This window comes from Didymosphaeria variabile (genome assembly GCF_027946475.1).
Source record: "Didymosphaeria variabile strain IMI 356815 chromosome Unknown scaffold_1, whole genome shotgun sequence".
Taxonomy (NCBI): domain Eukaryota; kingdom Fungi; phylum Ascomycota; class Dothideomycetes; order Pleosporales; family Didymosphaeriaceae; genus Didymosphaeria; species Didymosphaeria variabile.
Window position 1 is genome coordinate 3,635,752 of NW_026611620.1, and position 14,668 is coordinate 3,650,419.

The following is a 14,668-nucleotide window of genomic DNA, read 5'->3' on the forward strand; positions in this document are numbered from 1 at the left end:
CTCCGGGCTAAGACAGTTCCTACATACTGACACCCGCCTCGAACTGCAGTCGATGTGCACCCCGCCCTGGAGAGGACGCGCCGTCCCACAACATTTGACTACGCTCCATTGCCGGCATCTGGACACATCCGACTTCTCCAAATTGACATATCCAATGATGAAGAAATGGAAGAGCCATGTGCTTACACCGTCGTCGGCGCAAAATTTAGCCCCAATGCTGGTGGAGAGACTGATCTCGAGGCCGTGTCCTACACATGGGGAAGTGCTCGTCGCGTGTCGTCACTTCCTTTGAGTGGCAGTGTCGGCTCAATTGGTCTCACTCAGAATCTTGCCCAAACACTACCGCGTCTGAGTCGGCACTCCACGACCAAACATCTCTGCATCGACCAAATCTGCATTAATCAGGATGATCCCCCCGAAAATTTCTCTAGATTGGTATCATGTCGCGCATATATAAATTCCCGAAACGAGCAATTATATGGCTTGGACCAGAAGACGAGAATAGTCGCCTGTGCAAGCAATGGCTGCACGCAGTGGCCGACATGATCGAAGGCATGCCAAACTCGGATCGCATGACGCCAGGTACAGAGACATTCGACCCCAACATTAGGTTTGTCGTAGTCAAGAGCATTTTGTTAGTCCGGACAACGATCCTATGTACGCTCCAGCGATCCGAAGCTTTTGGTCGCGCCCATTGTTTACTAGAGGCTGGGTAGTACAAGAGTTGTCACTTTCTCCCAATGCGCTCTTCGTCGTTGGAGACGTGCAGTTCAGTATGCAGCACCTCGCTGACCTCCAGGCTGTTCCCCCGGGCCAACTCATGGACAAGACTGAGCATAGTGGCCTCTAATGATGATGAGCCGAGAGAAAGCGCCGAGGAAGTCTTGGGTGTCAAGCCAAACGCTTGGGGCAACAAGTTGTCCAACATATCAGGTTATGACCAGTCGCTGGGTACGTGTCTGGCTATCGGGATAGGACGACGTGTCATGAGGACGGAGAAGGGTCGTATTGGCTTGGCGCCGTGGATTGGGAGCCAGAGGAGATGTGTGATTGTCATTTTGCATGGATGCATTGTGCCCGTTGTGCCCGTTGTGCCCGTTGTGCTGGAAGCTGTCCAAGGTAAAGACGTTGAATATAAGGTAATTGGCGATTGTTACGTGAAAGGCATTATGCATGGTGAAGGAGTTTCATGGACTGAGGAAGAAGCAGAAACATTCATTCTTATTTAGCTGACAAGCCACGCGTTCGTAAGGCTTTGTGCGCAAGTCGAGCTATGTGAAGACTATCTCACTTGGCTGATGAACCTTCCTTCATCGTGATCATTGAAAGCTTCTCACCCCTGACGGCATACTGTCAAATCCTTATCCATGATTCCCACCATTAAATGCCTTGATTTCCCAACCCGGCACCCTCACAGGCAATGTAGTCCGCGGTCCCGTACTTCCACCACTCTTTCCCCCTCAACACCCACATCCGTCTTGATATCACTCCAAAACCACATGTCCATCGCAGATTCTTGTGACGAGGATGCCTTAAATTCTTGTGGACAGGTCCTTGGACTTGAAATTTCGCCATCGCCAAAGTCGCGTTGAAAAGGTTGAGTTGAACTATCACGCAGAGGTTCGGTTCGCTTAGCCTCTTGGTTGCTCAGGATCGCCAGAGTGGATTTCGGGGTCTTCACGTGGTCGGTTTCGTCGTTCAATTGCGTTTGCACGAGCTTCTGAACACTGGATCGAAACTGAAATGGATGGGGCCAGATGTGTTGTGCTCTTGAAGAAACAGCAGCGGCAATGGCAGTGTTGGAAAGGCAACTTTGGATCGTAGGTAATTCTTGTCCGAGACACAGCTCACAGTCCTTTACTCTTGAGACAGCGTACCAACGGTTGAATTGCACTACCCTTCTGAGGGATGCTACCGAAAATTTATCGACATCAAGAATTATGGTATCCCATACACAGTTTTGAAAAGTACCGAAGTACGCTCATCTCGTTCCAAGGAAATTCGTTATGGTATTAGTCATCGCTTTGCCTCCAACGCCGGTTCTGTACAGCTGTGAAAGGCTGTGATTTCTTTTGTACAAGTGCCGTTGGGTATCAAATATCAAGTCGGCGTCCGTAAGACCCTTGGTCTACCTGCGCTCTGCTGGCCGGGCGTTGTATATTCAAGAACGCCATGCCAGTGTGATATCATTTGTTCAAGTCCGATGTAAAACGTAGACCTACGCCATCTCAATGGAGCTAAATGGGCTCCTGAGGGGTATACATGATTTGCAACGCAGGTGTAAACGCAAACGCACATCATACCGATGTCTGCGTTCTAATGCTGTGGGACGACGTGGTATCGTCGTTGACGCCTACTCAAGAAGCACCACTGCCTTCGAAACCAGTGATAGATGGACCTTCGAATCGCCCATGTGCGTTCTGAGAAATTTCCTATTTACCGTCAAGGCATCGGCAACATCCCTAGTCTGATTCAAAGGCTGGTCACAATATTGCCAAATTGCCGGAAACAGACATAATCGGACTGTCCTGCCAATGCACCGCGATGTTGGCAGTGCATTCCCAAACGCGTCCTCCACCTTCATAGAAGGCTCATCGAATGTTGTTCCTTGCGGGAAAAAATGGATACAGTATTCCAATGGACTCACCAAAAGCTGTGAGTAGAGTTTGATCGCACGGTAGCAAAGCTCCCTCAGGTCCCCAGCGATCGTGTCATATGGATCTGGCGACGAATTGAGCCCGAGCATCTGGCTTATCCAGGAAGATCTCTGCTGTGCTTTTTGGTGTATCAAGGTGTTTTGAACTCGGTCCTCTTTGAGCAGCATCTCGGTTGCAAGCAAGTCCAAGCGCTTGACCTCGGACATGTCCCCTATATCAGTCAGCATATATACAATATCCGGATAGCATTGCGCCGACATCAGCTCTGTTCAGCGAACCAGGAAGTCAATGTGATGGGTCGACTCCAGAGACGCGTCCGGCAAATGTTCTTTGGATATGGCATACCTGCTGCACCAATCATGGTATATAAATGTTTGAGCAATTCTGAATGTTGGCTTTCGAGAAGCGGTGTCGGATATTCGAAAACAAATATAAACAGTAGACGGGCCAGTGAACCGTGAAGCTTAAGGAGCACGTCGCTTTCGTGGGCAGTACGGTATTCGGCACTCTGTTGAATGATGGCTTTATAATGCAGATCGCTTGAGAAGGTTACATCGATCGATTCGTACAGTCGCTGGAAGTCTGGCTCTGTGAATTTCCGGTCAACCAAAATCGTCCGTGTCAATAGTCTACATCGTTCCCACAACAACCTCCATTCGCCGTCGATCGCTTTCGTAAATGGAGCCTGGGGCGCATGTACTGTCTCGGGCTCGATAACGCTGATTCTGCCGACTACGCTTTTTATGATACTCTGGAACTTGGTCGTTTTCCTTTCTTCCCCAGTCAATTCGTTCAAAAGTGATTCAAAAACATTGTCACGTTCGCTGACCACCTCTTTACGTACGCTCTCCAAACGCGCCAGCTCGGCGTCTGAGCCGAGCCAACCATCTCTGTGACGCTGCAGTAACCACGATATCATATTTGAAAGTAAATTGATCTTGTTATCTCGACCATTTCGGGGGAGTCCGATCGCGCCTTGCTGTTCCCCGGTAGTTTGCCAGTTCATTTGAGAAAGATCGGTCTGGTCTGTTTGATCGGTCTCCTCAAGCTCTTTGCTTGCAACAGTGGAATCTGTTTCACTAGAATCTTGACTTTCGGCAACTTCTAACTCCGCTCGGGCTGGGACTGAGACAGGCGGTGTGATGGTCTTTGTAATCGTGGTTTTCGTGGTTTTCGCTTTACTTCTATAAGTTGAAGAGCCATTCTTCGCAGCAGAGGATGGTCGATGCCGAAAAGGTGAAGGTCGTGAAGAAGAGCTTGGTCGTGGTTCTGATATCGATCCTAGCTCCGGCTCTTCTTCTGCCACTGAAGTCGAGGCCGTTTCTGAGTCTGAAGCTCGAAATAGTTTATTCCGCTCCGTCTCTTCTTCGTCGGCCTGTTACCCAGGGTTAATCCTTTCCGAACAGAGGCAATCGTGCTCCTGTAAACACGACTTACGATGATGAGAGGAAGCCCCAACTCTTGTCGCATGGTATTGTATTCAAATACTAATGAAGACACCAATTAGCAAAGTTCGTCTGACAGGTTCAAAGCGGAAAATTGTCTCAGGCAGGAGGTGTGCAAGATGTGTAAATCACATACCCAGCTCTTCAGGCGCGCGATGCCACTCGATACATCGGCTACCCTTGGAAAGAACCTCTCTTTTGCTGACATACTTGGACCCTATTCTGCCTGCCAATTCTTGCAGGTTTACGACGACTTTTCCTTCGGCAGTTTTCGCGTTCACAACGCGTCCGAACCTCTTCTGGAACTCCTTGACCAGCGTTTCCTGGAATTGATCGTCATCTCCCTGCAATATGCAGAGATCGAGCCAATTTACTAAAAAGACCAGTTCGTATCCTTTGATGCGAGGTTTGGGCCCAGTCCGAGGCGTGAGGGTCGTGCCACGCGCTGCTGCTGCTGCATCGGACCTGTCATCGGGAGGTTCGGATGGAGCGAAGCGGTACGGACCTAAGAAGCGACCGCGACGACTTGCGATTGTTTTGGGCATTATAGCTGCCTCGCAGCTCAGGAAGTGGTCACGACACGTCGCGACAGAGAAGATGATGGAGGTGGAGAGGAATCGGCTAGAAACCTTGGAGGCGCGAATCATATGACCTGGCCGGTCTAGACCGGTAAAAGAATGGCGTTGGCTTTAATGCTGATTAGCTTGCACGGCAGAGTGGGTACGATTGATTTGGCCCCTGATTCGCACTAGACTCGTATAGAAATCGGGGTCACGGCCGTACAGCCATGCGATTGGTGCGGGAGAAGAGAGCGGCTGTATCGATGCGTTGTAACCGAACGATTCCGTACGTTACAGTTGACCGTGTCCTGCGCGTCGCGACTCCTCTTTGGTCGGTGCGAAAGGAGGCGCAGATGCCGCTCGACTTTGGCTTTGCACATGTTATTGAAGACAAGGTTTCGGTCCGTTGTATTGCGTTGAAAGTCCAATGGCTTGGCATGCGGCGCGTGCAACCCCCGTACATCTCACCGCACTGGAAACGATGAGAAGTAAAATACAGGCAGAAGGGTGTGGACTCATCGGGATACGGGTTGTTCTGTAGCCCTCGCAACTGAATTTGAAGCGCTCCTCTATCACATGAATCGAGCCTTGCCAAACAATAATGTCTCACGGTGTCCATGCCACCCACACAGGACTTTGACTCGGTCTGTGCATCTGTGTCTACAAGTCTATGTTATGAAGGGTCGATCGGATAATACAGTAATGAGACCAAGTTTTGAGCCTTATGCAATAGATCTGCGCTGTGGTCAAACACAAGCGTACAACGACCCCTTCTCCCGGAAATATTTGTTTCCATTCTCCACATCTGTTGATTTCAGTCCCCAGAGTACAACTAGTTGTATCAAGTCTTGTGAAAGCCCTATATCGCTCACAACACGCATATTTGACCTCGGGTCGAGCTATGCCCGACCTTCGGCATCGCCACCACTCGCTGACGTGCCCCTGCCCTGATGGTACTACGTTCTACGTCCGATGAGTCTCGTTCAGATAATACTCCATGCGGTAAGTGGTCCTCGATTCGTGATCGTGCGTTTTGGCCCCCATTATCCCGTGGAGAACAGTTTAGTCGCCGTGATTGGATGGGTATACTGTAAGCTCGTGTTCATAGCGAAATGGACGGCGATCAAACGTATCATTCAATAAGGGGCAGTTTAGTAAGATTCCGGTGGTGGCTCAGGGAGATATGCGTCCCTGATATATGCGACTCGGTGCATTCTTGAAGCACTGTGTTGAGTGAGCTATATGTGATACACATGTTAGCGAGCACCTTTCCCACCCAGTCATGCTTTTCGTGGCAGATTTTATGGCATCCCGGCGTATCTTGTATAAGGGAACGGAGACGGGGAAGCCGAGGAAGGCAAACACACGTTCGATATTCCCATTGTCTGTTGACTGTCCACTCTGCTGCAATGCCCGTAGGATCCCAGAACGAATAAGTCCGGGTCTGGTGTGCGAGACTGCTGGGGCGGCGTCGGGAGCTGCTCGAATGTATGTTGCGAGTGTTGTGGTGGAGTATAGTGGAATTCTTCGTGTCTAGAAGACACGGAAGGCGTATGATCTACATTGGGCAACCAGGCCGGGACGTTCCAAGTGGACATGTTTACGTTGGGTGGAAGGTCGTATATTGTTGTGTTCCACGTGTTTTCGAAGGCGGCATGATATTGCGAGCGACGACCGAAGTGACGATCGTAAGGCATTGCTGAGATGCAAAAGATGGGGTCGATGGGGTCGGCGCTTGTCGCTGGTGAATGTTGAAACCCGCCATTGGATGGTAGAGTGAGGGCTGATGCTGGCGGTGTGTGGGCATGGTACTCTGGCGTGACCATACGCTCCCGATGTGCCTCTTCAACAGAATGCGCAGCTTGTTCTGGTGAATCTCCATCTTTCAAAAGTTGTTGAAGGTATTGAAGCTTCCTTTTCCGCTTCTCCCCTGCGTGGCAAGATTAGTCAGGCGTGAATATCTCACCAATCTGGCAAGTCACCCACTGTAATTTCTAGATGCTATCCTGTTCTGTTGCTTCCTGATTTCACTGTTGACTTTCTTCGGTTTCTTCCCTGACTCTTGCCCCTCAGCAGTGTCATCTGCTCCCTTGCTGGAAGGTCGCGATGAGTCTTGAGACTGGTAGAAAGAAGTCAAGAACATGGCGCCAGCAGATGGTACCATCAAAGGCGGAATAGTAGTGTGCAGCAATCAAGGCAGGAATCCACTTCCGATGGCTCTTTTAGCTCGAAGTAACGGATTGCCAAGGACCAGCCGTTGTATATGTATGCCCGGTTCTTAGAACGTCGTCAATGGCCGCCTCGCCGAACAGAGTGGTACTTCCAGGTAATACCTTTTCTTGGAAAGCTGAATAACGCCGACAAGAATAGCAGCATGAGGGTGGAGCACAAGCAAAGACCGAAGTGGATCCTCCCCGTCCGCGAATTTAACCTTAACTTCGCCCTGCAACTTAGCTTGGGATTAGGGAAGTGGCGCACTGTGTGAGCGCGCCTTTCGCATGTCGAAGTGTAAATCCTGAACAGGCATGGTGACGGATGCTATTGGAGCTGGACATTGGTGACTCGGCGCACAGGGCTCGTACAGGTTTAGTTAACAATGACCACATTTGGATTCTCAGCCGAGGAAATGCGAGGTCTTATGATTGATGAATCATCAGAATGACCGCGATTTCGGTCCGTGAGCATTTCAGCACATAAGAGAGCATGTTGACGTTGGACGGTTTCACGGGTTTAACGGTGGAGCGGCAGATAGTCGAATCACAAATCAAGGTTTCGCCGTGCGGCGAAGTGACTAAACTGCGAGAAAACCCGCGAAGCATCGTAGAAGGGATGTCGCGTCGAATTTCTGGGGTGTTTGCATGCACTTTTCAGCCGTACTAGGTCCGACAAGGTTAGTTTGCATGTTTAGATTGACAACTCACCAATGAACATTGATGCGTAAGCACAGGTCTCAACAGCTTGTCCGCCAGTCGACGACACCTGGGCAGTAGGTTGTGCACGAGACTATCTTCACGGTTCCGAGCACCCGTCGTGATCCGACTGACTACTTACTCTTGGGATTCATTATACAAAAAGGGATGATTTAATGTGCAGACAACTGCGTAAGGCTCCCGTACGAGGCCACTCTTCCAGAATGACTGCATGCTGCGTCGGCTGCTTGGTACCCCGGTTATGTCGGCTTGCCGTCCTGATCCCATAGATAACTATGCTTGTTCGGGGTTATAGTCGTAGGTGGGTGTCGTCCGAGTACGAAGAGCTCGCAAACTTGGTAACAACTGACGTCCGTTGACAGTGTAAGCTCAGAAAACATTCCGGAGCTCCGGGCATCATGATAAGGTCAAAGCAAACCCGGCTTGTGTAGTTCGTCGGTCGCGCCATATCGATCACTCATCGTAAAATTGCGTGGAAGCGGAGTGATCTTATCGAAAGCTGTAGTGCCTACCATTATTTGTCACAAACTCAGATCATGTCTCGAAGAGTGCAAATACGTCTTAAGGCATGCAAGAAGGTCATGAGCCCAGCGAAAGATGCTTGTTCGATATACTCCATTCGAATTAAGACACCTGACAAGTTACGCAGCGTATGTACGCTTACATAGCCCCTGCCCGGGGCAAACGCGGTTATAACGTTGCTTAGACTCGAAGATCGACAGTAATCGATACGGCTGATACTGGTGGCTGTATGTTATCGGCCCCAGAACAGTGTCCGAATGTTGTTACACTTGGAAAGCGAATCTCGCCTTTCATCGCTCCGCAGCTTCATGCGCCAACAGCTGATCAGCGCCGAAGTATACTTCCTCGACTGTTCACCACGAAATCTGCAGTTAAAACCACTCCCAACACGTCTCCATAGTGACTGTGAATGGCAAATTGCAGCCTTTCAACCTACTACACGTACGGTTTGCATCGGACACAACGTGATCACACCACTCCCGTCTAATCTCCGAACTCCCCGAAGTGCACAGGGCTAACTTTACGGCCTCTACTGAAATCCCTCTGGGGCTCTTTCTCCCCTGTTGGGCTGAGCTACACTGACCAGACTAGTCCCCGCCGTCTAATTATAGGTATACTTGCTAACATACTCGGGTCCTGTGCCTAGGTAGAGCAGCTTTGGGACCCCGAAATTTCCGCTGAATCCAAACGAATCGCTCAGTAGATGCTCAAGGGCTGCTTGTGCATGCATCATGGATCAGACCCATTCATGGGTAAAAGACTCGACTTCATCGAATTACAAATGTAGCGTCTCACTCTTTGGATTGGCGAGAAGAAACCTGCAAATACAGCATGGACATCAACGTTGCTTCTCGATCAACTTGATCGGAGAATCCTACTCCTATGACCTGCTAGAATGGCTCTCTACTAGGCTATGATCTCGCAATTAATCGCTCTAGCAATAATCACAGCTCGCACCTTCCTACATCATCCATCGCAAGCATCTGACAGTGACGGAAGCGGACAGCCGACCTGACGCGGCAAGGCAACTTTTACATACAATTTGCAGGCGAATATGGGAAATTCTATTCTCAGTCTCCATTGATTCGCAACGCATACGAGATGCGGTCTCTTACGATAACCGCGAATCGTTCACCAGCACCGCCATACCTCAACAATGAAACGAGACCTGGTTCACTCTGCAACCACGATATTGACATACATTATGAAGCAGAAGACCCGTTCATTGCCTTGAGTACATGAAGCAATCGGTATTTTCGGAATTCAGAAAAAAGCCCAGCCCACCATATGTGAGTCGTCCAAACCATTCGAACGCCAAGGCTTCATGAATGGTACAGCACGCACGCTCGCTATGCTCAAAAGAAAAGGCCCAATCAACGCCAACCCAATATCAGAACACAAAACGCCTGTATACACGTCGTAGCCCACAGGCTCTTCGTCTCATCCCGCACGCTATATCCGAACACCGTCCCGAGCCAACCGCGTCTTCCGCAACTAGAAAGTTTGGCTTCATGAAAACACCAACGCCACTACCAATGTTGTTCTATTTCATAGACCGCGACTCGGCTGAGGCGGCGGACGTGGGCTCGGGTTGTAAGTCCACGCACCCTCGCGGAAGAGCCTCTCTTTCGCCTCCCTATCCTTCCGCCTCTCTTCCTCGGTAACCTGATCATTGGCCCAGTAAGCACTGCTAGTGCGCTCACGGAAACGCTTATGCCTCTCCTTGTTTGGGAAGACTTGCTCCATGTTGAGGGGAGCAATAGGACCAAACACTTGCTCTGGATCGACCAGCTGCTGCTGAGTCAATAGATCGCGCAGGTTCGGGGTATTGACCCAGCTGGGCTGCTCGAACTCGTTGTCCGAATCCTCATCTTCAGAGTCAGTCATGATGTCTGGCAATTTGATCTCCTCGCCATTCTGGTATTGCGGCACAGGAGTCTTTGCTGACTGAACGGGCTCAGCGAAGGGGATCTTGCCCTTCGCGAACTGCGAGTTCGGATGGGCGGGCGTGATGGGGTTCATTTTCGCTTGTGTTGAAGGACGCTTAGGGGGACGCTGGAGCGTCGACTCGTCTTGTTCAAACGGTCGCTTCGCGGGCTTAGCTGGGTTGACTGGAGGGACCGAGACTTGGATGCGGCTGGCATCTTGAATTGTTTGCATGCGCGCAACAGGACGGGCTGCAGCGAGGTCCGCACGCGTCGGTGCCGGCACTGCCTTTGGCTTCTCCACCGGCTTCTCCACCGGCTTCTGTACAGGTGGCCTCGCGACTCTAGGAGCTGGCTTTGGAGCCGCTTTATAAGATGCTCCAGACTTTGTAGACAGGGCCGATGCTGGTCGGGGCGGTGCAGCATGAGTCGGCTTCGTGGCAGGTGGGCCCATCCTCTGTGTCGAAGGAGCCGATTTAGCCGCAATCGGAGCTGTGCTCGAAGGCGCCGGAACTGAAGCGGCATGCTTTGAAGCAGCGGGTGGTGCCTGGCCATACCGACTGTTGTGAAGCGATACCATGATCTTCTGAGGTTTAACCTTGGGTAGTGTCTCCTTGCTATTGGGCTTAGCAAGCTTCTTTGGCTCAACCTTGCGCGGCTCTCTAAGCTTTTGCCCAGTCGTTGGAAGGAAGCTCTTCGGCGGGGGCGGCGGAGGCATATCGTCTGCCGAGTCAGTCTCATTAGAAGTCGCAGTATTGGCACGACTCGGCTGAGGACGGGGTTGTGACGGCTCGGTGACGGAAAATGGTGTCTTTATAGCAGTGACGGGGACCTGTCTCATGCTTTGTTGCGAGGGCATCGCTGACGGCGTCTTCGTTGTCGTAGCCTTGATCTTCTGGTGATGCGCTGCAGCTTTGACTTGTTCCTTCGAGCGCATCTCTTTCAATCTGTCATCTACACGCTGCTTCTCTCTAAAGTCTTTCTCCTTCTGCTTCTCTCGTTCAGTAGAGCTGCGAGTTCGTCGGCCGTCTTCCTTCGCGGGGCTGCTTGACGTAGCAATCGCCGCCTTTGACTTGCTGGATTTCAGAGACTCCTTAGAAGGTGAGCGCAGATGTGAGAAAATAGATGTACCGGCTTTCTCGTTGCGCTTCGGGCTGCGGAAAACATCATCACTGGACTGCTGATCCTTGATTGTCGGGCGCACGGGGCTTTCTGAAAGTGCGTCGAGTTTAATTTGCGCACTGGTAGCGCTTGAACCAATTATCTTCTCTTTGGCGGCACGGAGAGCTGAATAGAACTTAGCCTTGGAAGCGCTGAGAGGGCCATCCATATATTTCTTACCAGTCGGGGAGCCTGCCGGAGTGGTTGACTCCACGACTGCCGGGAAGTCGGGGTTAGAAACCGAGATTGGCTTTGGTACAGTTTTAACAGGTGATGGCCGGGCCTGTTCAGAATGACTCTTGCTGAAAGGAGGGCGTTTTGGACTCGGTGCTGGAGCAACAGTCCGGATTGGCGAAATCCAATCGTCGTCATCGTCATCATCGTGCTCTGGTCCTGCGGGAGGTAGACTTGGATATGCGGGCTGCGTTACGGGTGCTGGCTGTGCCGACTGCGAGGGTTGCGAGGACTCCTTCATTTGTGATGCAGTGAAGCTCGTCGCTTGACTCAACTGCGAAGCTAGAATGTTCTGGCTGATCCGCTTGGGTGCCTCATTCTGCTGTTTTAGCATGTTAATGCGCTCAAGGAGGCGCTGAGAAGAGGTCTTGTTGTGGAGTTTAGTCGCTTCAAGCTCTTCGCGTGGCAATTCTGGCCGTTCTTCGTCCACGTCCATTGCATCGTGTTGGGGTTCTGGAAGTGGTAATTGAGAGCCTCCAAGGCTCTTCCCACCAGTGAAGCGGCCTAAATTGCTGCTTCGTACCTTATTCGGGTCAACGTGACTAGTTCTGGAGTTTCGGTTGCCCATGCTCTTCTTTGCGAGTAGCGGCTCACGTGCTGGTAAAGATGCAAATGTGAGACTGCTCTTCCTGACCAGAGGCTTTACAGGACTAGATGAGTCCGATGGTGATCGAACATCGTCATCGATGTCCATGTTATCTTCGACCTCATGGTGAACGACCGTGTCATCGTGTTGCGCATCCTCGGCCTCGGTACGATCTGAAGTAGCGAAGATCTCAGCCGGCGGCATGAGGGTCTTCGGCTCAGGGGAACGTGCGCGCTGCTCCGCCGCATTTTGCGTAGCTTGCGTGTCGGCGGAGGTGCTGTATCCCTCTGAGACAGTTCTGGGTGGTTCAGGGAATGCAGAAAAGTCGTCAACCGCCATTTCGTCATGATCCGAACTCAGGTCATGGTGGACAGCAGTACCCTGAGCATCAGATTGTGCATCGTCCGGCTTAGCCTCATCCACATCCATCGCGTCATTGCTGAATCTCGCGCCTAAATTTTCGTTTGAAGCATTCTTGCTGCCAAACGCTTCTTTTGCTGATACAAAAGAGTCGCCAGTATCGCGTCGTTCCTCCTCGCAAGGCTGTGTTGACTGTGCAAATGACTGTGTCGCTTGCGTGGGCTGCGTGGATTGTGTTTGAGGCGGCGAAAAGACATCGTCTTCATGAGACGGGACCGTGCTTTGTGTTGAGGCTACCTGGCTGTACTGTGAGGGGGCGGTGGAATGCCCTGTCGCAGGACGGCGCTCGGGAGACGCGTGTTGGCTGCGGTATCCGTAGCTACCTGAATTCTCTTTCTCCCTGTTGATCAAGCTAGTAAAGAGTGAAGGCACGGGCGATTTTACTGGCGATCTTGTTGGTATGACGTTCTCAGCGTCCTCCACGATGTTGAAATGCGATCTGACAGGGCTCGTGTTCAGATTGCCCTTGAGGCTCTGTTCCGCTAGGCTTGCGCGACGCTGCGCGTTTCCTCCAAGGATGTTTCCCAGAGGCTACAGACACGTCAGGAGCTGGTAAAGGAAGGGGTAGAAGCAAGCGCCTACCTGGCGCGGCTCTACGGCCTTCTTGCGCGCGGTTCGCGGTGTCTTTCCGCGTAGTTTTCCTGGTGTCTTGAATACATCCAGCTTGTTTCTGAAGAGCGGTCAGCAGCTGCGCTAACGGAGTGAGTAGGCGCGACATACTGTCCATTCTGTGCGAATATTTCGGCCATGTGTTCATTCAGCCACTCGAGCTCATTGCGCACCGAGAAACCGAAGTCTTCGACCTCCTGCGAAACCAAATCATCCGCCTGTTTCCTCTCGTCGAGGACCCAATGCGCAGACCCTATGGCCGGGACCTTGCTGCGAGCGGCAGCCATCATGTGGTCGCTAGTAGTCGTGCGGATTCGGGAAGAGACGCGTGTTGTAGCGTGTCAGGGAGGATGAAAAGAAGTAATGAGGTGCAAAATACTAGTTAAGCATTGTGCATTAGGAGTAGGGTGTCGTTCTGCGCATGTCGCGGTGCAGGCGAGATGTGTGGAGGACCGGGAAGCTCGTTTGTTGTGGTGGGCCCAAACATTGGGCACGGACGTTGCCGCTAAGCTTAGAAGTGACTAAGCCCTCGATGTTGCACGATCACTGTGATAGTGCAATCGATACATGAGCGCGATTACCATCTCCAGGTCGTTTGGGCATTCTAGTGAAGGTAGAGGAGTGACAATGCACTGAGCAAGCTTCGTTATAAGCGCAGACGTATGTCCTGCGCGGCCACAACTCCGCTTCGCTCGACCGAGGGGAATCCTAGCTTCAGACCCAGACCATCTCCACCTCAGCTTGTTCATTGAGATCACGGTCCTTACGTGTACATCATGGCATCCAACTTCTCCATTGGTTCTGAAATGACTATTCACTCGTAACAGCCGCAACATGCTCTTCGGAACATGCTGAATTTTTTCCACACAATTGGGACCGCTCTCTCCTGCTTCGCGTCGTCGGATAGAGAGGACTGGGCTTATCAAAAGAGCAGTTGAACGTTCATGCAATCGCCAATGACCGGTGAGAACCTGAAACACCGGGAGCATCGTTTTGAAAATACTCGCATTAGCTTCACCGAGGTCTAGCGAGAAAAAGGATAGAGTGGCGTTGCGATGTCAAAAGAGTTGTGAAGGGCTGGTTTTCAATAGCCGGATGCAATCACCTATGGTATGATACTGCATGCAATTGCTGAGCTATATGCATAACGCAACCGGGAAGCTAGCGACCTGCTACGCAGCATGAATTTTTCTTCAGCGACAATGAAGAGTGCCTCTCGATCACTAATCATGCCGTTGGTGTTGCATGCAACACAGCCAAACATCTGCAAAGCTGCATTTACAGCGTCTGAGCGCGCGATACGTTTTCATACCCTTAAGGATTGAAGGAACGCGATCAGTGCCTACTGCGTACAAGGAGAACTGTGCGCTTGGCCCACCATTGGCACATATCTTTCTGCAAATGGGCACCTCACTGAAAGAGTCGTGAATTCATATCATAGCAATACAAGACATTTTTACAGTACATTTACCACGTGGAGATACATGAAAGACATATTCGTTGCAAATATAGTGCTCGTGAGCCGCATTGATTCTCAATACCCTCAGAGGAAGACCTATAACAAGGCATGGACAGGTCAAGATTACAGAATGTGATTGCCAGTACAATTGACAGCAGCG

The 14,668-nt window shown here is 51.2% G+C and overlaps 2 protein-coding genes across 2 annotated transcripts; both read right to left on the bottom strand.

Annotated features, from left to right (window-relative positions):
• Positions 1–2,353: 2,353 nt before the first annotated feature.
• On the bottom strand, positions 2,354–4,647 carry N0V89_001160 (uncharacterized protein; the record flags this gene model as incomplete). Its single annotated transcript, XM_056209974.1, has 4 exons — positions 2,354–2,868; positions 3,003–4,032; positions 4,095–4,144; positions 4,239–4,647. 4 exons carry the CDS (start codon positions 4,645–4,647, stop codon positions 2,354–2,356), a joined length of 2,004 nt encoding a protein of 667 aa, XP_056076796.1.
• A 5,015-nt stretch (positions 4,648–9,662) lies between these two features.
• On the bottom strand, positions 9,663–13,336 carry N0V89_001161 (uncharacterized protein; the record flags this gene model as incomplete). Its single annotated transcript, XM_056209975.1, has 3 exons — positions 9,663–12,971; positions 13,023–13,110; positions 13,161–13,336. The coding sequence occupies 3 exons, from the start codon at positions 13,334–13,336 to the stop codon at positions 9,663–9,665; spliced, it is 3,573 nt and encodes a 1,190-aa protein (XP_056076797.1).
• Positions 13,337–14,668: the final 1,332 nt, after the last annotated feature.